The 22,668-nt window shown below is 40.4% G+C and overlaps 1 protein-coding gene across 2 annotated transcripts; it reads left to right on the forward strand.

Moving 5' to 3' along the window:
• Positions 1–11,482: 11,482 nt before the first annotated feature.
• On the forward strand, positions 11,483–13,571 carry MORF9 (plastid developmental protein DAG). Of its 2 annotated transcripts, XM_078572432.1 has the most exons (5): positions 11,483–11,937; positions 12,109–12,206; positions 12,305–12,370; positions 12,836–13,035; positions 13,358–13,571. In XM_078572432.1, exons 1-4 carry the CDS (start codon positions 11,564–11,566, stop codon positions 13,006–13,008), a joined length of 711 nt encoding a protein of 236 aa, XP_078428558.1. In that variant the 5' UTR covers positions 11,483–11,563; the 3' UTR covers positions 13,009–13,035; positions 13,358–13,571. The 2 variants fall into 2 exon arrangements, with proteins under 2 accessions (XP_078428558.1, XP_078428556.1); XM_078572430.1 differs by lacking the exon at positions 13,358–13,571 and having other exon boundaries at positions 11,484–11,937; positions 12,836–13,164.
• The last annotated feature ends 9,097 nt before the right edge of the window (positions 13,572–22,668 follow it).

The following is a 22,668-nucleotide window of genomic DNA, read 5'->3' on the forward strand; positions in this document are numbered from 1 at the left end:
GAAATTGAGTTATGGAGAAATAAAATACTGGATCTAGATATACAATGTAGAGAAACTGATCCAGAGAAAGAAAGTAGAAAAACATAGGGGACAATGATTTTTAAGGGGAATTGGAAACATATCTATGAAATTATCAGTTTTATTCTTTCTAAATCAATTCAACAATATGAGTGGATAGAGAATGAAAAGATGAGATTGAGCTTTAAATTTGGGCCCAATCAAATAATTGGATCTGTAGATTTTAATTTCAGCCGTTTGATCTTTATCTTTCCTCCACGTGGCTGCCATCTGGATTGGACTTTGCAACGTAATTAGTCATAAACCGTTGCTTGTTTTCTCCACCAATCAACTACCTGCTGAGACATTTTGGGAACTAAAAAAAGTAGATATATTTTTAACAAAGAGTCAGGGCCTTTTGAGGCGCTGGTTTTTTTCCCATAAAAGCTCCATGATTTTCAACAAATAAAATCTACCCACATTTCCTGGCCTCTCATAAAGGCTTATTCAAAAACAAAAAATGGCTCCTTAAAGGCACTAATTTCAAGGTAAATCACATCATGTAAGCCTGAATATCTCAACATTTCATAGTAATTGAGCTGCATTTATGGCACAAAAAAAGGTTGGGATTTTTTAATTTCGTTCATGTACATGTGCCCTTAAATTGCACATACTGACATCATAATATTTTTCCCTTCAACCTTAATATAAAAAATTACACCTAATGATTGAGTAATTATGGCATTATGAATTATGATGTCATAATAATACATCTTCCAACAGATAGCTGGCCCAATTATTGAACGCCAATTGGCCAAAGAAAAGGCAACTTATGTGGAGATATCATTCAATACCAATAAACAGATTTAAATCCTTAAAAAAAATTAAATCATATGTTCCAACTGGTTAAATTAACATATCTATGAATGAGCACTCATGAATTTATAAAAATTTCATAAAATTCTGAAAATAAAAAAATTTGCTAATTCAAAAAATACATTTTTCCTACTTGTACCTAATTTCTTAAGGAATCCAAAGTCATTAAAATGTGATTATTACCAAAAATCTGTAAAATGAAAATTCATATTTAAGTCTGTTTCAATCAATTTAAACCATGATCGCATGCATATCTACTTGTTTTGATGCAGATATTTATATGATATGCATTAGTTTTATATTTTAATGTGCATGTTATCAATTGGTTGCTGCCCATCATTCACCGCAATCCAATAATACTATTGTGACAGGTAGAAAACCCAAAATAATTTAATTCCTTAATTGTATTTTGCTTGCATTAAGGAAAATACATGTTTTTATTTGTGGGTGAAAAAGTATCCAATTTAATCTAATTTATGAGTGAACCATCAATATGAATTGACAAATAGATGATGGGGATTGTTGTCAACCGGGATTACAACCTTAGTCCTAGGGGAATAAAATGACTGTTGTCGATAGGGTAAGAAAATTTTAAAAAGTTGGATAATATTTATTTCATATATAGTTTATCTTTTATTTAATACATTGACTACAAAAACGATCTAGCTTGTTTGCTTGGTCTCTTGCTTAGTCTCTCTCTCTCTCTCGGCATTCACTCACTATCTCTTTCTCTTTCCTGCTATATCTTTTGCTCTCTCACTCATTCTCTCTCTCATCCTGTCTCACTTTAACTGTATCTCTGCCTCTCCCTATCATTTTTTTTCTCTCTCAATCTGTCTCTTACTAGGCCTCTCTTGCTCTATCTCTCCCTAGCACTCTCACACTCCTTTGAAAAATCTAATAGTATATGTTCAAAAACACACATTCTAATACTATTTTAGCATAATTATGACTCATATTATCTTCACTTTGGTGAAAAATTACATTTCACACATTGATTGGCTCATTGTATTAATTTGACAATTTTCCATGACAGTTTACATGATTTGGGGACTAAATATCTGATATAGACAGTAACGTGATGTCATGTGTATTTTAACATTATGACTTTAACAGGCGGAATAAAATTTAGGCCTGATCAACATTTGAAGTTAATCGCATTTCAGGGGTTGAATTTAATAACAAATAAAAATAAAAAATAAATGGAAAGGTAAAAAAGAAGGGACATGTCAGCTACATCCAACATGTAGAGAGAGAACCCACAACTACAGCTTATGAGCACCGGTGTTCAGTCTAGCGCAGCAGCACACTTGTGCTCAAACAAGCATGGGGCATATGTTTTCACCATAAACACACAGGCTAGGCCCAATAGGCCCATCAAAAAGGTCAAATTTCACAATGCGGAGCTCTCACGCATAAGAAGAAGTTTAATTTGAATTCAAATTGATTTTGCCTGCAATTTATCTAGGTTTTGTTACTCCTATTTCTCTTTATGTAGGATGTCACCTTTACATTTTTTGAGTGAAACATGGGCCATTCATAGACCCAAAATGTGGCATGCAACCATACATATTTTAAAGTCATTTTGAGATCATTTTATGTGTATTATCTTCAACTTTACAAGAATTTACATCTTATGCACTAATTTCAGCAAAGATTAAAACAATGCATTTTTAATGTAATTTTTACATGATTTTCAATTCCAAGAATTTCTTAATAAAAAATATGATAAAATCATTGTTAATATGATTAATGTTCTTTCTAGTATGTCATTCATGTTGTTGCAGGTGTGAAATCAAGGTTGAAAACAAAGGGAGAAGGAGATAAACGAAGAAAATTTACATGTATTTATAATAAGTAAAGAAAAAAGGGCCGACCAGGTTAAGTAGAGCCCAAGCCGGCCACAGGTAGGCGAGCGCAAGGCATTCAAGCCCCGCCCTAGCCAGCAGGGCGGCAAATGGCAGCACATATCTACCAACTGCCAGAGAAGTCCCCATGGAGGTCCATCATAGACCCACAAAGACAGAGTCCATGTGTGTAAGAGAGGTAAGTCATTTTAATTCTATATTGGATGTATATCTCAAGTTTTATATTGTCTCGTATTTCAAATCCTCCAATATGGGATTATATCCCCATGTTCCTTTTAACCTTCACGCCAGGCCGGGCCGAAAAGCAGCAAGATTCATCGCAGCTCAATGGGCAGCGACCTTATGAAATGTTAAAGAAACCATGACCGGGCTTCGAGATGACTTAGCCCGAAGCCTGAACCATTTTGGGCTTTTTCTTAATAGCCGGATATGGTCTCAGCTGTCTGATCTTCTTAAAGAATATTGGACGGTGAGATCCGCCCGTCTTATTTAATCTATTTTTAATTTCTTTTCCAGGGCTCCTATTGGTTGTCGCAGATGACGCGGACGCAGGACTCTTTGGAAGATGAATCAGAGGGAGAAACGGTGACAAGGCAGCTGACGAGGCAGGCTGATGTGGCCCAATGGGGTACACCAACTTAATCCAGGTCCACTGTTGTGATTTAATCACAGCTGTTGGATCCAAATGAGGGGGATCAAACGACCAGGGGCAGTTCCGTCCATCCCCGCCCCTGGCCATCGGCGCAATCTGTTGGACAGTGGGTGTCGGCCGGCGAGGGGGACTATTAGGCCATCCAATAGCCCGAAAGGACCCCCAAGGCCATCCCCCTACATTGAATGTTCTGGGAAGTCCGTCCCAAGCTGTTAAAGGGGGCCGACGACCCCTAATTTTGGGTCTTTCGACACAATCACTTTAGACGACGAAGGACCCTTCTCGAGCTTGTCTGCCATGTTGGAGAAGGTGACAGCTTCGGCAAGGCTCGGCCAGCTCAAGAGGGCTCCGAAGAAGGTATGGAGCAGCCTGTATACGTGCTCGGAAGGAGGAGACGAGCAAAGGAGATCACACACCGAAGATAGGCGGCGGTGATCGGTGCTGCCATCGTTTCTCGTCGAATCAGGGCGATTCAGGTTCTTTTATGTGGTTTCTTCGGTTGAGTTCTATGTTTTCACTTATCCTAGATGCTTGAGTTCTCTCACAATTAGAGATTGATCAAGTTTCTTCATGTTTTATTCACCATAGCCTCCGTGACGCATTTTAACAAATATTTTGTGCGCATTCAAGTTTTTTTATCGATTTGTATAAGTTTTCTTTTATCAACTTTATAAAAATCTAAAAACACATATAAAAATATTTTGTGCGCATCCTGATTTCTCTTGGGCATTCTGTTGAACACTCGAGAGGCGTTTGACAGAACTACCCCTTAGCTACAGTTTTCTACTATAATATATATAGTATATAAATATATAAATACATATATTAACTATATAAAAAAAACTAAACCTATATAACATTCTATAAAATCAATTCTCTTAATATTTCTATATCTATCTAGGTACTTACTTCATTATATTATAACTAGATAATCACTTTCTCTCTAGCAATGTAATACCTAAGTGCTTCCCTAGCTATCAAATTTTCTACTCTATTCTTCTTCTTCTTTGCTCTATTAAAATAACTACTCTTATTAAGTAATTCATTATATCTTACTACAAACAAAATTACGCTTCTCTAACCACTTAAATCTTAATAATCATTATTATTATCCCTCTCTACTATCTAGTTCTCTTATTAACCGAATATTTCTCCTGCTTACTAACTACTAATTTCTTCTTATACTCATTACCTTTAGTATTATTATTATTTCTTATTAACTAATTACTCAATTATTAAATACGCCTCTAAAGGCCAGTCCCTGAAGAGACAACATTACTCCAACTATACATTTGAGTGAGATTTATAATTTTATCAAATTTATTTGATTGTAGGAAAATTAAAATTTCAGCGACATTAAAAATTGACACGCAATTTGCGTCCACCATCCAAAGGAAGAGAATATATGACCATGGCCTAATGGGTCACTATTTGAAATTAATCAGAAGACAATGATCATGCTTCAAGCTTACTTGGCCAAAAGCTGACATTATTAAGGGTCAACTTAGAAGACAATGATATAATCTCAAACATTTGATCCTCCAAAAGAAGATCAAAAAAATATATTAAAAGAGCTAAAATAAGTAGTTTTAAATTCTTTTGCATGATTATGATTTGAGCGGTGACTAGGATGACAAAGCCACATTAGAAATGAATCAAGATGCTAGCTGCTCTTAGTGATGGTTGCTGATGAGGACACATGTATATCAAAGTTAAAGGGGTCCACAATTGCAATTTAATTACATCACTTGATTGTTTGCTTATAGAGATCAAAGGCCAGAGGTAAATGAATCTATCTACACTCCTGGCATTTGATAAATCTGAACAGAATAATCAATGACCAGGGGGAAAGGCATATATCTCCACCGTGATTGTCATTCGCATGGGTCGGACAGTGGATTTCATAAATGGGCACACGAAGATCCAATCCCAAAACTCTCCTGAGAGCATCTAGAGACAAACCATGCAATCAACGATACACAAATATTCTTCCCATGGGTCGGACAGTGGATTTCATAAATGGGAACACGAAGATCCAATCCGACAACTCTCCTGAGAGCATCTAGAGACAAACCATGCAATCAATGATACACAAATATTCTTCCTGAAACTGGTTATTTTTTAATTATTGGATCATCTTTTGTCTACGAACAAGGAAGCTATAAGTAATGCAACTATGAATCTCATGGAGAGTTCGATCCTGGCTCAGGATGAACGCTGGCGGCATGCTTAACACATGCTTAAGACCTTGTGTGAGGTGAAGATAAGCGTTCTTGATTTGTGATAGCTCCATGGCAGCTCGACAATCTCAAGATGGTGTAAGGGGGCGCCATCTCTGCAATTCGTGGAATCAGGGAATCCTCTTTCAATTCTAGTTAGGAAACATTTTTAATTGAATCAAGTTGTTTAATCGAAATCACAAGGATATCCTCATTCAGGAATTTCATCAAATACCTTCCATTAAGATGGTTTTGATAAATTGTTTTGGAGCTCTAGGAAGATATTCACTCTAGCACGGAGTGCACAAATCAGAGAAGCACACCGAGGTAAGGGGGCGCCATCTCTGCAATTCGTGGAATCAGGGAATCCTCTTTCAATTCTAGTTAGGAAACATTTTTAATTGAATCAAGTTTTTTAATCGAAATCACAAGGATATCCTCATTCAGGCATTTCATCAAATACCTTCCATTAAGATAGTTTTGATAAATTGTTTTGGTGTGGGAACATTCCAAAAGTGTCGAAGGGTTGTCAAGAAATTCTGACCACTGCTAGTTTGGTTGACATCCTCTGATTGTCTTGCACATTGTATCTTTTGAGTATGCTTTCATAAGTGGAGAGATGAAGATATTAATAGGGAAAGGCCAAGATAAATATGGAGAGAGATATAAAGAGATATAATGATGTCAAGAGAGAGATAAAAATGGAGATGGAAAGGGAGAGAGAGATGAATGGGAGGGGGAGTTAAGTAGATATAGACGTGGAGATAGAAATGGATGGAGAGATGCTCTGGCCATCAACACCAAGGGGAGACTTTTAGGGACATGTTTGGACGAATGACAGAGTATGCTTTTGAAGGATGAGATGGGACTGGATGCTTGTCTCTTCAGTCTCCTATCCATGGCATTTGATTTCATCATGTCCATCATGTGCCCAAAGTCATCATCATCATCATCATCATCATCATCATCATCATCATCATCATCATCATTTCATCATTCATCCTGTTTCATCACTCATTTGTGATGAAAAAGGGAACATATAATGAAATAGATGAAATAGACAAAGAGAGAGACAATCATTGTCCTAGTGGATGATGATTGGTGTGGTTGTCGTTGTTCCCATTCAAGATAGTCATCATCCCCATCGATGACTGTTGTTATGGTTCTTATCCATGTTAATGAAAATTGATGCAGACGTTCGTCACATGGACAACAGCCATCATCCCCATCATCCATGTCAACAAAAATCATCATGTTCATCGTCTGAGGATGATGGTTGGCCTCCCTTCAAATTGGCCTGGTTGTTGTGCTCGTTCATGACATTGGTCATCTTGATGATAAATAGTGTCAAAAATCATCATGGTCATTGTATTTGTTGTACACATTGATGACATTTGTCATCTCTATTGTCCATCTCGACAAAAATTATCGTGATCGTCAACCCCCCTAATGATGATCGCCATCCTGGCCGTGATGGTTGTTGTCCCATTGAAGATAGTCTCCATCCGTTTTGATGATGACTGTCATTGTTGTTTTCTGATCAATGGTAGATCTTGTGGTCGTGTCCCATTTGACAAAAATCATCATGGTCATCATCCTTGTCGACGATGGTTACCATCCTCGTAAATGATTATTTTTGATCTCATAAATGACAGGATTCCTCCTTGTTAATGGTAGCTATCAATGTCAATGATAATCATTATCATCATCAATGACAGTCATCATCCACATCAATGATGCTTCAGGTCAATGTGTTAGTTGCCAATGATGTCTTCATCATCATTATCATTGTTGTCACTAGAAGACTATCTATTGCAAGATACATAAGTTTATATTTAATTATGTTAACTACACTTTGTTATGTATATTGGATAACATAAGACTTATTAATATATCTGACATAAGACTTATTTGAATCACATGCTAAGAGATTTGTAAATAATCAAAACATAGTCATTCATACACTAGATGTCCTTGGTGCCTCAAGTTAAAAATCACTTATACAACTGTGACACCAACTAATCTGGTTGATGTTTAGGTATAATATAATTCAAGGATTAATACTGATAAATTCAGTAAGTTCTTTCTCTAGAGATCATCAATTGTCTATCTTTAATGTCTCCACACTAACGACCATATGATCAACCATACTTATACGATCATGACATGAATTAACCTGATTGCCGTTTAGGTATAATACCATTTGAGGATTCATATACTTCACTTCAGTAAGCTCTTTCTCTAAAGAGCATCCATCGGCTGTCTTTAGTGTCTCTACTCTAACGACCACATGATCAATCATAATTATCATATAGGTACAATCAGATAGTGTTATTCTATCTGGATAATTTAGAGCTGTTAGACAAAAACATATGAAATTTTTGAACGGACGGAAGGGGACTGAACGGACTTCCGTTCCGTTATTTGTCGATAATTTTTTTGTATGTTTCATCATTCGTCAATGTTTCGTCATTGTCACAAGTCTGTCCTCGTTATCCGTTCCGCTATTCATCCTTTACAAAAATAGAACGGATAACGGATGAATGAGTGATGAAAAATATAGATAGATAGATAGATAGATAGAGAGAGAGAGAGAAGGAGAGGGAATGATAGAGAGAGAGGAAGAAGGAGTGATCGTGAGAGAGAGAGATGGAGGAAGGGAGAAGGAGAGGGAGTGATCGACAGAGAGAGAGAGAAGAAGAGAGAATGATAGAGAGAGAGAGAAGAAGAGAGAATGATAGAGAGAGAGAAGAAGATAGAATGATAGAGAGAGAGAGAGAGAAGAAGAAGAGAGAATGATAGAGAGAGAGAGAGAGAAAAGAAACAAAGGTGCAAGTTTACGAACCGGGGCGATGTTAGGAGCGGGAGCAAAAGAAGTCAATGAAGATAAATCTGCTAAGACGTCAATTCAGATTCAGATGCTAAGAAGTCAATTCAGATTAAGATGAAGAATAAACGATAAAACGATTCAGATTTAGATGCTAATCACAGATAAAGAAGGAAAGAAGAAGAAAGGTTCCGAAGGTAACGAAGTTAGGATAAGTAAGTTGTTCTCAATGGGCTTAGCCCAATTCTCGCCGTTCAACAGCACTGGAATATTCCCATGATATAGTCGTTCATTCTGAACATTTCTTGAGTCCAGGATATTGGAAATAACATCTAGAAAGAGTAGCCGGAACCACTTTTTCTTTTGATTTTCTAATAAAGAAGAACCTGTTGGGTTCTACAAGCCTTGAGATGGATGAATAGAACAAAAACGATGTGCATCGGAAGACTTTTGTGAATCGAACGGCATCAACAAAAACATTGAAACAAAGTACCTTTGCACGAATCTCATTCATGATTTCTTCAATCCCGGAGCAAGACGAGTCGAGCTGCTCAAGTGTGCAGCCTTTAGATGTATCCACGCAATCCTCGGCACGTCGGATCTCCTCCTTCTCGTAGACGAGCCCCGTTCTATCTCCGTCGGCGTCGTTACGTCGTCCCGATCACATCAGGGATGGAGAGGGGGTGTGGGGAGAGTGGAGAAGAAGGGGAAAGGCCCCTGAACAATTCTGGCCTGGGTGAATTTCGTTCAGGGCCTTCCCCTATTTATACTAAGTGGGTATTTTTCATAAAAACCCCCAAAACTTAAGTGTATATTCCAACGTCCAAAAGACCATTTGCGTGTGACCCTCTAGGCCCATGTATCAGTCTAGTTAACGACTCTAGCGGTCCAATAACCTTTATTGGCCTTCCAAATTAATTAACTATATCATCATATAGTTTAATTAACGCCGGATCGATTTAACCCAATCGATAGGTCGAGACTCCGACATGTGGGGTGCCAAGCTACACCTCGTGTCCTAGAAGATACAAAGGAGTGTGTATTGAATCACTCATGGAACCTGATCGTCATCGGTTACTGTGTATGTATAATCCCTCATCCACTTAACGCTCCTTGAACGACTTAGGGTATGATCAAATGTCAAACCCTAATCAGTCATCCGAGTTAGTACTGATGCATTTGGAAATCATCGGAGAACTCTTCTCCGATATTTCACTGCCTTGGCCAAGGACTTCGTTGCATCATCTTCCTTGAGCTTTCACCTCTTATACCGAGGGTGGACGATCCCATCTTGACCACTCAATCGCCTTCGTGTACTTCTTGATGCACCCGAACTAAGACCGTTTAGAATCCCGTGAATCAACTTGATTGATAGTTCGGTATAATACCATTCAGGGATTCGTACGGATCACTTTAATGAACTCTTTCCACTAAAGAGCACCCACTATCTATCCCTAGTGTCGCCACACTAATGGCTACGGGACCGGCCATACTCATCATATGAGTGAGGCTAGATAGTGCTATTCTATCCGGATACTTCGATGTCCTTCTCGCGTATCCTTCGAATAGGAATGTTTAGAACACATACTTAAAGACTAGTGATCTCCACATTACGATCTCATCATAATTCACTAAGTCCGATCATGTATTCATGGACTTCGTTATACGCATCACACGTGCACTATAATGAACATGTTCTATTAATGAATATGGAAGGAGATGTGGAATGTGTGATTGGCTTGCTGGCCACATATATTTCCATCAGAACCCGCTCTCGCTCATAAACTCGTGCCTTTCCATTAACTTTGTTACCAAAAGCCAAAAGGAGAGGGTATGATAGAGAGAGAGAGAGAGGAAGGGAGAAGGAGAGGGACTGATCGAGAGAGAGAGAGGGAGAGAGAGAAGGAGAGGGTGATCGAGAGAAAGAGCGAGAGAGAGAGGGAGGAAGGGAGAAGAAGAGGGAGGGAGCGAGAGAGAGAGAGGGGGGGAGGGTGATCGAGAGAAAGAGAGAGCGGGAGAGGGAGAGATCGAGAGAGAGAGGTAGAGGGAGTGATTGAGAGAGAGAGAGAGCGGGAGAAGGAGAGGGAACAATCGAGAGATCGAGAGAGAGAGAGAGGGTGCAGGAGAAGGAACAGTCGAGAGATCGAACGAGAGAGAGAGGGAGAAGGAGAGAGAACAATCGAGAGATCGAGAGAGAGAGATAGAGATAGATAGAGAGAGAGTGTGTGAGTGAGTGAGAGAGAGAGGAGAGGGAGCGATCGAGAGAAGGAGAGAAAGGGAGAGGAAGAGGGAGTGATCGAGAGAGAGGGAGAAGGAGAGGGAACGATCGAGAGAGAGAGAGAGGAAGAGGGAGTGATTGAGAGAGAGAGAGAGAGGGGAAGAGGGAGTGATCGAGAGAGAGAGAGGGAGAGGGAGCGATCGGGAGAAAGGGAGAAGGAGAGAGAAGAGAGAGGAAGAGTGAGTGATCGAGTGAGGGAGAGAGGGAGAGGGAGCGATTGAGAGAGAGGAAGAGGGAGTGATCGAGAGAGAGAGCTATGGAGACGAAGAAATATTTCCGTCACCAAAACGTCATCAGTCCGTTTTGCATCATCCGTTCACCATTTTCGTCATCCATCATCCGTCACGGATGACGGATGACAAATGACGGATGACTAAAAGCTGTCTGTTCAGTCATCCGTCCGTCGCTCCGGACGATGACATCATTTGTCATCCGTCATCCGTTGGACAGCTTTTAGTCATCCGTCATTTGTCATCCATCATCCGTCGATGTCCATCTTGATTATACATCGATCTAAATACTAGAGATCACTGTATTATAATGTCATCATAATTTACTTGGTCATTGCACATATCCATGGCCTTCCTTATAAACATCGCACAAGAATGAAAAGTAATACAAAGTCTTGCACTGGCCTTAAAAAAAAAACTACTACCCAGTAAAGGTCCCACCACTCTTGAGGCCCAGTTCAAGAATATGTAGGCCCAAAGAAGGATAATCTCCACAACAAGAACATTGAAAAATCTCCACTCTTCCCTTGCACAAATACCCACAAATCGTTTCACAAGGCCTGCAAAAACCTTATCCCCCCTCCTCTCTCTCTCTCTCTCTCTCGGGAGTCTGGCTATGGCGACGATGAGCTCAACGCTGCTGTTCAAAGCCATGGCATCTCCTTCTTCCGGGGTGTCAGCTAGACAAGCCCCCAGAATATCGATGGCCCCGCAGATACCCATTTTGTTCTCCACGAGGCGGACGGCTTGCTTAGCCTCTCGATGCCGGCCTTCCCCCGCGAGGCTCTTCGTGCGCGCCATGGCCGTAGACGGAGAATACTCCTCGCGGAGGAGCGGAGGGGGTAGCAGCGAGCCGAGAGAGACAATTCTTCTTCCCGGGTGCGATTACAACCACTGGCTAATCGTTATGGAGTTCCCCAAAGATCCCGCTCCGACAAGAGAGCAGATGATCGATGCCTATCTCAACACTCTCGCCACCGTTCTCGGCAGGTTGGGAATTCGTCGTCTTCCTCCTCTTTGTACTTTTAGATTGCTTGATTTTGAGATTGCTTCATTTACGGCTGAAGATGGGTGGATTTTGGTGTTGTTTTTTTTGTATAGTTTGATCATTTAGGAACTCGGGTTTTGTTCCGGGCTCTTATGATTGTTAATTGTTTTCAGCATGGAGGAGGCAAAGAAGAACATGTACGCTTTCAGCACTACCACTTATACTGGGTTCCAGTGTACTGTTGATGAAGAAACTTCTGAGAAGTTCAAAGGTATGGTGATGAAAGATTCTTGCTTTCGAGTTTCACTTAATTTCTGGGAGTATCATCTTTAAAAGATGGGGTTTTATTCATACCCTCGATTATTTCAGGGTTGCCTGGTGTCCTCTGGGTGCTGCCAGATTCTTACATCGACGTCAAAAATAAGGATTATGGAGGTCAGCTGACAATTTCCTTTAGGATTGATAATCAATAATGAACTTGACTTCGTCATCCCCAAATTTCATGTTCATCATCATCATCATCCATGGTAGTGGGGATGAATAATGAGGATGATGATGAATCGCTTATCAACGGTTGAATGAATCTCTTCTCCATTATAGTGGATTTGACAATGACTTAACAGTGACAAAATTCAATAATCGGATGAATCTCCATCTTCATTGTTGGTATCGCACTATAGTTGGTCATGATCATACTCAATCCTTGCATTGTCTACCATCATTGGACTATAAGGATGACCTTGATGAAGAGATGATAGCGAAGACAGAGGATGAGGATTTGTCACCACCATCATCATCATCATCATCATTGTTCCTGAACCCTGATTCCCTCTTTCTGTTGATCATTTTGTACATTTATTTACTCAATCTCTCTCACACAATCTTCCTTGTTTGTTTCAGGAGATAAGTACATTAATGGAGAAATAATTCCCTGCAAGTACCCGACTTACCAGCCAAAGCAGCGGAGCTCGTCGAAATATGAGAGCAGAAGGTATGAGAGAAGAAGGGATGGCCCTGCGACAGAGAAGAGAAAGCCAAGACAGGAGTCACAGCAGCCTGAGGCAGCATCTTAGTTCTTATATTTCATCAGTTCGAGCTAGGTACCACTCCTCTTGACGTGGGATGATTCCAGGCCATGTTGTTTTCTGGGTTTCCTTGAAGTGGGTCTGAAAGAACTCTCCTGTGGCAGCCATTAAGAGATGAATCATATCATAATTTTGACTTGCCTATACCATTTTGTGCCTTGTGCTGATGTTGGTTAATTTGTCATCGTCATCATCATCCTTCATTTTCGTCATTGACATCTTTAATTTTTCACATCATTGGCGTCCATCATCATACATGGGCAGGATGGACAAGTATGACAGTGCAGAACTAGTCATTGAGGATTAGATGATGAGAATAATTTTGATGGTGGAACAGGAAAATATCATTGTCCACTCGGCATCTTCATGGTGGATGATGAACTTGGGATGGCGGGGCGATCGCCATGAAGATGACAAAACTTGTCATTGAGGATTGGATTTCAAGAACACTGTTGATAATTGAATTGTAAAAAACTAAATATTAGTTTCTTTCAAAAAGCTCGCTTAACTAATTATCAGTATCAGATAAAAGTTCTGGAATTTCTTCTGACTGTCACAATTTCCTCATTTGATACTTGAATTTGCTCTGATACCTTTTTTAGATGCAATAAAGTTGTTTATTTCATCATAGATTTTTATGTTTTTTTTCCTCTTGTGACATGAACCGAACTAAAACTTTCATATGTGATGGTTCTTTGTATAAATGATACAACTATTTATTCCACCCATTTTAATTCCATATTATACAATTTTATCTACAATTGATAAGTTTCAATGGAATGGATTTACTGGGCCAACTGCGTTTTTATGAGGTACTCTAAGCCCGCAATTATTAGTTATCCGGAGTAAATATTGAAGTAGATATGGTTTGTGTGGTGTCCTGCAAAATTTTGTGCCAAGCGTGTAAATATTTTACAGCTCCATACCACATTGCGGTGCAATTTTTCAGAGGAAATTTGCACGGACAAAATCATACATTATTGGATGTTATTTATATGGCGCATTCAGTGAGAATTGAAAATTTTAAAATATTCATATTAATGAATATTTTATTTATATGTCAGATATCTTGTATGTGAATATTTCAATGAGTATCCCAGAATGTCTGAATCTGTAAGTAGAAGTATGTGCAAAACTTTCATCCCAAATCATCAACTCTTTGTGCCATGCAGTTCCTTTGACAGTTAACTGATTTACAAATTCAGTTTGTACTTATTTTCTATTTTTACTCCCTGATTCATACCTAAAAATCTCGCATTCTTCGTACATTCCTTTTTGGCCCTATCATATATTTGCAAAGTCATTCTAATGGAAATATATGTGGCCGACAAGTCATTCACACATTCCCTCTCATTCAACATTCATTGACTAGCCAAAGCCAAAGAAGGGTAGGTAAATAAAAGATTGGTATGGACTAATTGTAAACTAAAAAAATGAATTGCAAAAGTAGTATATGGATGTACCAGATAACAACTTTGATCGCCTGGTGTTCTTCATGGCCCCTAGAGAGACATCATAAGCCAAGTATGAGAGGAACCCTCTCCATGCCGACATGGGCCACCCCCCCTTTCCATCAGTTCTTATTTTATTTTGTTATATTTTGTCTAAATTCATTCATAGATGCTGTGTTCTTGATCATAAAGAAAGAACAGGGGTGCTGTCACTTCTGTTTTATTTAATTTATGAGGATCAAACGAGAACAATATTTTTAGGCATTCTTCAAAAGCATCTTCTTGTATTTTCTGAATCTAATGAGGTGGGGAGGTTCTCTTCTTGAGCTTTTGCAGTTCCAAGATGGGGTCAAGTGCTTGAAGATGGTGAAAGGTCTTTTACCCCTCTCTGGTTCCCTAATTTCTATTCATTAGAACATCATGTATTCTAATTTGGGAGAATTCAATCTTCCTAGAAAAAACATCAATGTTTAGAGAGTAAATTTGTGGAAACCTGTAAGGGACTATGTGTGACATTGATTCCAAATTATTTTTCAGGATCCATTTGAAGGTTGGTGGAAACCCTAGAATCAATTCTAAAAAGCTTGTTGCTCTTTTTCGCTTAGGAAATGCAAACATGCTTTCTCTCAATTGATCAAACATGGCCAAAGCTTACTTTTCCAAACCAACATAGTGTTTCCAAAAACAAGTGGATTAGGTAGTTTCTTTGGTTATCCTTTAATTCTATTTTCATCTTGAGAGTTGACAGAACTAAATTTTATTTCTAGCATCCAGAGAATGATCTTTATTGCAAATCCTTGGAAGTTACAGATAAGGTGTGGTTCATTTAAAATAAGTATTATATGTAAAACATACACTATCCTGAATTTGTTTGATATAATTTCTTCAAGTGCTAGGAACCAAATACATCAAAAAAAGAAGAAAGGAAGATGAAAATGAAGAAGGAAAAAACACAATAAGAAATAAGAAAACAAAGAGAAAGATAAGGAAGGAAAAGAAAAGAAAAAGAAGAAGAAAATAAGGCAAGATGAAAAAATTAGAAAAGAATAGGGTGGGGTGTGAACATGAACGAGAGCACAAGCTGGGAGGAGGGGGAGCACAAGCCGGGAGGGAGGAGATGGGGGGAGTGGCAGGGAAGGGGAAGCACACAACCAGGGCGAGGGGGAGCATTCGACCAAAGAAGTGTGGGGTGGGACCAAGGGGAGGGGGGAGCACTCGACTGGGGGTAGCACGAGCACACAATGAAAGGGGGAACGAGGGTGAGCAGGGGTTTACAAACAAAAAAATTATTTAAGTTAATATACTGTGCCAATCCAATTTGACTTTCAGATTGGATCCTGCTCAATTATGTCCGGTCAGACTGGTCCTTGATCCAAAATGTCAAACCCTAATAATGATAGAAATTGGTTGCTCTTTAGAGGACAAATTAGCTGAATTGATCCATATAAGTATTTGAGTAGAATCGTTCTATATCATCAATGATTTCCCAATGCATTAGTACTAGCAAGATGACCAATTAAAGTTTACCGTACCCCAAGTCATATTAGAAGCATCAAGCAGAATAGGGACCAGATGTAAATGTTAACCGGTCACTATTGGGTTCCATGAGATCGTCATTTATACTTTGTATCTTCTCAAGCTCAAGGTGTAGCTAAGCAACCCATGATCCAAAAATTCAACTTGTCGATTGTTTTAAATTGATAATTTATTAATAATTCTATATGCCACGACGATGGCCAACCCAGGCATGACAACTAACATTGACTTCAACCCATCCTTCTCCCTTCCCTCTTGGACACCCTTCTACTTCGATGCGATATAAATTACATAGCGACACTGGTGGATTCTCTAATGGGGATCACTTGAAATGAAGGAAGAGATTTGATGTCTGTGGGATTGCATGGATATTTGTAGAGGCTACACACATCTCACTTGTTGAATCGACAAATAACGGATCCCATCCATGCCTAGGCCTTTATATCATACGGTTTTGGAGGTCTGTTACAATTCATTTTAAAGTCATCTCTTGAGCGAATTGTCTTACTTTCATGTTAATCACGGCCCTTGAACCCAACACATTCTTTGGAAGAGGACGGGACCATCACTGGCAAAGAAAACTGCCAAAATCCAATCATAAGATTTGAAAGATTAAGAACAATTTGAGACTTGGAAGGACAAAGTTGAAGTGAGAACACATCAAAAAACAATCATAAGGCCTATACAACATATCTACCACCTCACCGTCATCTAACCACAAATACAAGATAAGATTGTTGCAGAGCAGGAAATCAATATCCTACGTTCTGAGGAAGGGCAGTATGGCAGATGTCAAGTAAGAAAGATTGGCAATTGACTATCAAAGGAAGCAAGGAGAATTTTAAATTCAATATTTTAGGCAGCACATACTGCCCATTGACTATCTCGGCTAAATCACATATGATTAATAAATTAATTAAGTGATGGGTGACAGACATGAAGTGATTAGAAGTAAAAGCATGTCTGAGATTGCCACTACTAGTGAGCAGGGACGCGGACGGCCAGGACAAAAAAATCATCCCGTCTGCGAGGTTGGATGCAAACCAGGACAGAAATTCATCCTGTGACGAACAGACGGGACGGTTTTTGTCCACTCAGTTGGAAATCGTCTCGTCCAGAGGTCTCGGATGAAAAATCCGTCCTGTCTGCGTCCCTGCACTGATTCCGGACATCGGCGTCCCGTCCCATCCCGTCCCATCCCGTCCATCGTTTTGTTCCGAACATCTGCACATGGACAGGACGATCTTCGTCCCATCCTGTCCATCGTCCACATTCAGGACGATCCAGAACTACACAAGTCTTGAGTAGTGTTCGCCCAATTAGTATCCGTCCGTCATCTAGTATCGGACAACTGATATCCGATATCCGGGAAAAAATGGGGTGGTGCCGGATATCGAATATTGGACAATATCCGTCTCTGAGGGGTAGACAGATATCGCTACCGGATACCATAGGTAGAGAGATGCGACGGATACCGGATGCCGGATATCAGTTTTCGATATCCGGATATCGGTAACCGCTATCCGCATATTTTTTCCCATTCTATCGCAATCCCATATGGGAAATTTATAAATTCCTTTGAGGTTTAAATAATGTGTGAGCCGTCATATATTTAAACCCCATAGCGCGCACCCACTGATGCTACGTCTTGGATTATTTAGATTATGTCCCTAACACGTATTATTGTCAAATGTCGAAATTAATATGTTGAAATTGCAACATACTTGTGGGCCACAATTAATGTTTTAATGAAATTAATATAATGGAATTTTATCAAAAAAAAGTGCATAATATAATTAATATTTTTTATAGATGATAAAAATAGTTAGTAAGAGGAATAATAAATCTGTCGGTTTACTAATAAGGGGAGAGTGTAAGATATTAGTGGAAGGGTTATTTTAGATTTACAATTAAGATACAGGAGTAAGGATACTAAGCTTAGCATAATATTAAATTATCATGATTATTTGTTTTGAGTGATATTAAGATTATATATAGGATAGGATAGAGAAGTATAGTAATGGCGGATATAAAGAATTATTAATTTTAGGAAATTCAACAATTTTTGTGGAGAATATTGCAAAAGTTGTAATTAAGTTCTTCCCCACCTTTTGGTGCTTCAATAAGTTTATTTAACCAATATTTATATTATTAAATAAAGTGCAGATTTGAATTAAGTAATTTACTTGTATGGTTAAATACGAATTATTAATTTTTGAAAATTCAACAACTTTTTAGGAAAATGTTGCAAAAATATTTAAAAAATTCTACCCCACTTTTTGGTGCTTCAACATGGTTCGTGGAACCAATATTTATAATACTAAATAAAGTGCAGATTTGAACTAAGTACTTTACTTGTTTGGTTAAGTGCGAATTATTAATTTAGGAAAATTCAACAATTTTTCATGAAAATGTTTCAAAATTCAATAAATAAAAATATAATATTATATACATGGTCAAGTCTAAATTTATAACAAAATTCACTAAATATATAGGACAGTGGTGCAAAGTTTTAAACAAAGGAGGCTCTGTCAAAAACGCACCCTTCCCCTAGGAATTTGCCCACGGCTCTGTCAGAGGTTTGTGCTTACTTGGTCATCACTTGCGTAGCAAAAGTTAAGAAAAATTACATGTAAGAAAAGGGAGAATCTTCATGGACTGGCTTCCACCGATCGAAGTTTCGCGCATTTCAGATGGTGTTAAAGTGATACCACTTTAAGAGATGCCGTTTGGCATCTATGCCCCCTGCCCTCCAAACAGTATGGGAGCCTTTCAGCTCGTACTGCTCACACTCCTAGATCTTCACTGCACCCCCTCCACCTTTGAGCTGGGAGCAGCTTCGAAAATCAATGATTACGTAAAAAATGGCAAAAATGTAGTTCATGAACTTGATGTGTACCTCGAGCACATGCGACCACACCATCTTGTCCATCATCGCCATTGGAACCCAGCTCAACGTCAGTGTTCCATCGTTTGTTGTCTGCACGTAGCCAACACTTCACAGTGATGAGTGTTTCGATGCTTATTAGCGACAGATGTGATCTCTTGTACGTGACAATAGCATTGCCCATAGAGAACTTGCGCTTAGTGGGAGCGCTTGTCGCACATACGGACAATAGCTCCCTCGTAACGGCTGCAACTAAGGGGTGATGGGGGACCATCCAGCTGGGAGGGGACAGGTCCAACCACGCCGGGCTGCTCGCGCCGATGCTCGCCACAAGGGGTTTAAGTACTCCGCGTAAGCATCCTCTATCTTCGTATTTTATTTGCTTTGTCTTGTTGTAATTTTCGTTCTTGGATTTTACGGATTGGGCCGGTGTTTTGGGCTTCGTCTATGTTATGTTTTTCCTTTTGCTTGTAACCATTGAAGAGAGGCCAAACCATGTCTCGCGACGGTTCGTCCTCTCCACGACCTCACTTGGCACCTATCCTCATTATATAAGGGGATAGCATGCCCTAGTGAAGGCAGGCAATTGTTAAAGAAAATTCGAAAGTTATCTCATCGTTCTATCTAGCGTAGATAGGAATTAGAGTGCAGAGAGAGAAGTGGCTATTCTCGCTCCACGTCGAGACTACTCCATGGATTAGAGCTCGCGCCTTCACGTCGAGACTACTCCGTGACGTCGTGTTCAACCGTCCTCGTCGAGACTACTCCGAGGCCGAGAGTTAAAGATTCAAGAATCGTCCTCTCTTGGAGCATTAAGGCTTCCTCGTCGAGACCATTCCGAGGTTGTCTTGAGGATTCAAGAAGGGCCAGCGTTGGGTGTCGTTGCCAGCCATTCCTCATCGAGACCACTCCGGGACCGTGCCGTCAACATCAACCGCCAAGATCCAACCATCTTGCCTGCAAGAGTCCTCCAACAGATCAAGAAGCCGCCATTTCTCGTGGGTTCTTGGGTGGTTATTCTTCAAGAAACCGCCACCCTCTTGGCGTTCTTGATCAACTACCGCACAAGAACCACCAAGATTTCAAGAAACCGCCACCCTCTTGGCGTTCTTGATCAACTACCGCACAAGAACCACCAAGATTTCAAGAAACCGCCACCTTCTTGGCGTTCTTGATCAACTACCGCTCAAGAATGATCAAGATTTCAAGAAACCGCCACCTTCTTGGCGTTCTTGATCATCTACTGCACAAGAAGTTCCAAGAATCGACGCAAGCCACCATCCGGAGGCGTTCTTGGGGTGGTTATAAGCCAAGAACCCATCCTCCCCCTTGTTGCGCCACTTCCACCGACGCCGGTGCCCGCACTTCGCCCCCTACACGTGCGTCGGAACTCAGGGCCTCCCCGCTCTTTCCTGTTCCGTGCTGAGTCGACCAACAGCACACCGGCTCCTCTCCATTGTTGTCTCGCCCGTCAACGAAATCTCCCATCGCCTTCGGCTTTGTCGAGACATCATTTCCTGCCGTGGACTCCATCAATTCAGGTATCTCCTCGTCTTCCCCATCGTATTTTCAATATCATTATCTGTTGCAGTGCCGTCTCCCGCTATCTCTTCCTCTGCCTTGGATTACTACGATAATTGCTATAGGATAACCACCGTGTCGAGAGATAGGACTTCTTTGCGGTAGAAGGTTGCTCGTTGATCCTTAGACTTGGGACAACTCAGGGCCGTCAAATGCCCCTCACTCGTAGACGTCATATTTGGTCTTGAAGGGTCATTGGGAGTTTAATCAGATCAATATCTTTCTTAGTGGACGTCATTGATTTCCCCTCCTCATTCATAGTCGTCTCTTATTGCTCACCTCGGGTTTCTAATCGACATTCATTCCATAACATTAACTACGAATTCACTCACCATTGCTCTTGTGACGTAATACGAGCCGTCCGATCCCGACATGCTCATCGTATTACATCAAGGGGAAACGCTTCGACCCTGTGCTGGCCCACCAGGATAGTGGAGTGAATACTCTCTCATTAGGCACGACCTCCGTTAGGTATTAGCTGAACTCGTCCCACATCGACCTCATTGATGCACATGCTGGTTGGACTTTCCGCATAATGCTCTGAAGCCAAGAGTCAAACTCTTACCTCTTGAGTGTCCCTCTTCAGCGTCCCCTCTCGGTCCACGCCTCGGTGAGTCACATGGTAATAAGGACTGTACGTATGCGATGGTTGCTTCTCGGACGCCCGGACGGAGCATTGACCCTTTGTGGAATGGATCCATCAATGTCGCGGCGGTGATTGCCTCATTCGCCCACAAGATCTCTGCATATTGTGCAAGCTTGTAATGCATCGCCTTACATGCTTGCACCATGTCTGAGCAATCTCCTTCATGCAACCATCGTACGCCTGTGAAGAAATTCCCATATTCGATTTGCTGGACCACTTCCTCCATGTGTTCTTTCATGCCGTCTATGAGATATAATACATCACATATCGCCGGCGTCACTGTCCTGCTTAATACGGCATCGCATGAAGATAACGCAACTAACAAATAAAGCATTGAGAGAGAATGACAAAAGCATGGAATTCACTGAGAGAGAATGATAGATGGGTGAATGCGAGAATAAGAGGGAGAGTTAGGGAGTAAGATAGAATGGGGGAGAGAGGAAGAAATAGAGAATAAGCGAGGGTGAGAGAGAATGAGGGAGAATTAGGGAGTAGGAGAGAATGAGAGGAGAGAGGAGAATAAGAGAATTGGAGAGAATGGGAGGAGAGAGGCAGAATTATATGGTGGGAGAGAATGAGAGGAGAGAGAGAGAGAATCAGAGGTAAAAAAAGAAGAAGAGAGAGTGATAGAAGAGAGGAGGATAGATAGGCAGAATTAGAGAGTGGGAGAGAATGAGATGAGAGATGCAGAATTAGAGGGTGGGAGAGAATGAGAGGAGAGAGGGAGAATCAGTGGTAAAAAAGTAAGAAAGAAGAGCAAGTGATACAAGAGAGGAGAGGAGAGAGGCAGAATTAGAGAGTGGGAGAGAATGAGAAGAGAGATGCAGAATTAGAGAGTGGGAGAGAATGAGAGGAGAGAGGGAGAATTAAAGGTTAAAAAGTAAGAAAGAAGAGAGAGTGATAGAAGAGAAGAGAGGAGACAGGCAGAATTAGAGAGTGGGAGAGAATGAGAAGAGAGAGGGAGAATTAGAGAATGGGGGAGAATGAGAGGAGAGGAGAGAGGCAGAATTAGAGAGTAAGAGAGGGTGAGATAGAATGAGGGAGAAATAGAGAGTTAGAGAGAATGAGAAGAGAGAGGGAGAATAAGAGAGTGGGGGAGAATGAAAGTAGAGAGGGAAATTTAGAGGTAAAAAAGTAAAGAAGAAGGGAGAGTGAGGGTTAGAGAGATAGAAGAGAGGAGAGGAGAGAGGCAGAATTAGAGAGTAAGAGATGGTGAGAGAGGAGAGGGAGAGCTAGAAATAAGAGTTACAAAGTACGAGAGCGTGAGAGAGAAGGAGAGGAGAGAGGGTGAAATAGAGAGTAAGAGAGGGTGGGAGAGAATGAAGGAGAATTAGAGAGTAAGGGAGAATGAGAGGAGAGGAGAGAGGCAGAATTAGAAAGTGGGAGAGAATGAGAGGAGAGAGGGGACTTTAGAGGTAAAAAAGAAAAGAAGAAGAGAGAGTGAGATAAGAGAGGAGAGGAGAGAGGGAGAGTTAGTGAGTAAGAAAGAATGGGAGAAGAGAGGAGAGTAGAGAGGGAGAATTAGAGAGTAATGGAGGGTGAGAGAG

Source organism: Wolffia australiana, chromosome 3, assembly GCF_029677425.1.
Source record: "Wolffia australiana isolate 7733 chromosome 3, ASM2967742v1".
Taxonomy (NCBI): Eukaryota; Viridiplantae; Streptophyta; class Magnoliopsida; order Alismatales; family Araceae; genus Wolffia; species Wolffia australiana.

Excerpts from the sequence above, each read along its gene's own strand:
- MORF9 (XM_078572432.1), top strand. The coding sequence starts at position 11,564 with ATGGCGACGATGAGCTCAACGCTGCTGTTCAAAGCCATGGCATCTCCT. Across the intron at positions 11,938-12,108 it reads CTCGCCACCGTTCTCGGCAG|CATGGAGGAGGCAAAGAAGA; the intron begins GTTGGGAATTCG and ends AATTGTTTTCAG. Across the intron at positions 12,207-12,304 it reads AACTTCTGAGAAGTTCAAAG|GGTTGCCTGGTGTCCTCTGG; the intron begins GTATGGTGATGA and ends CGATTATTTCAG.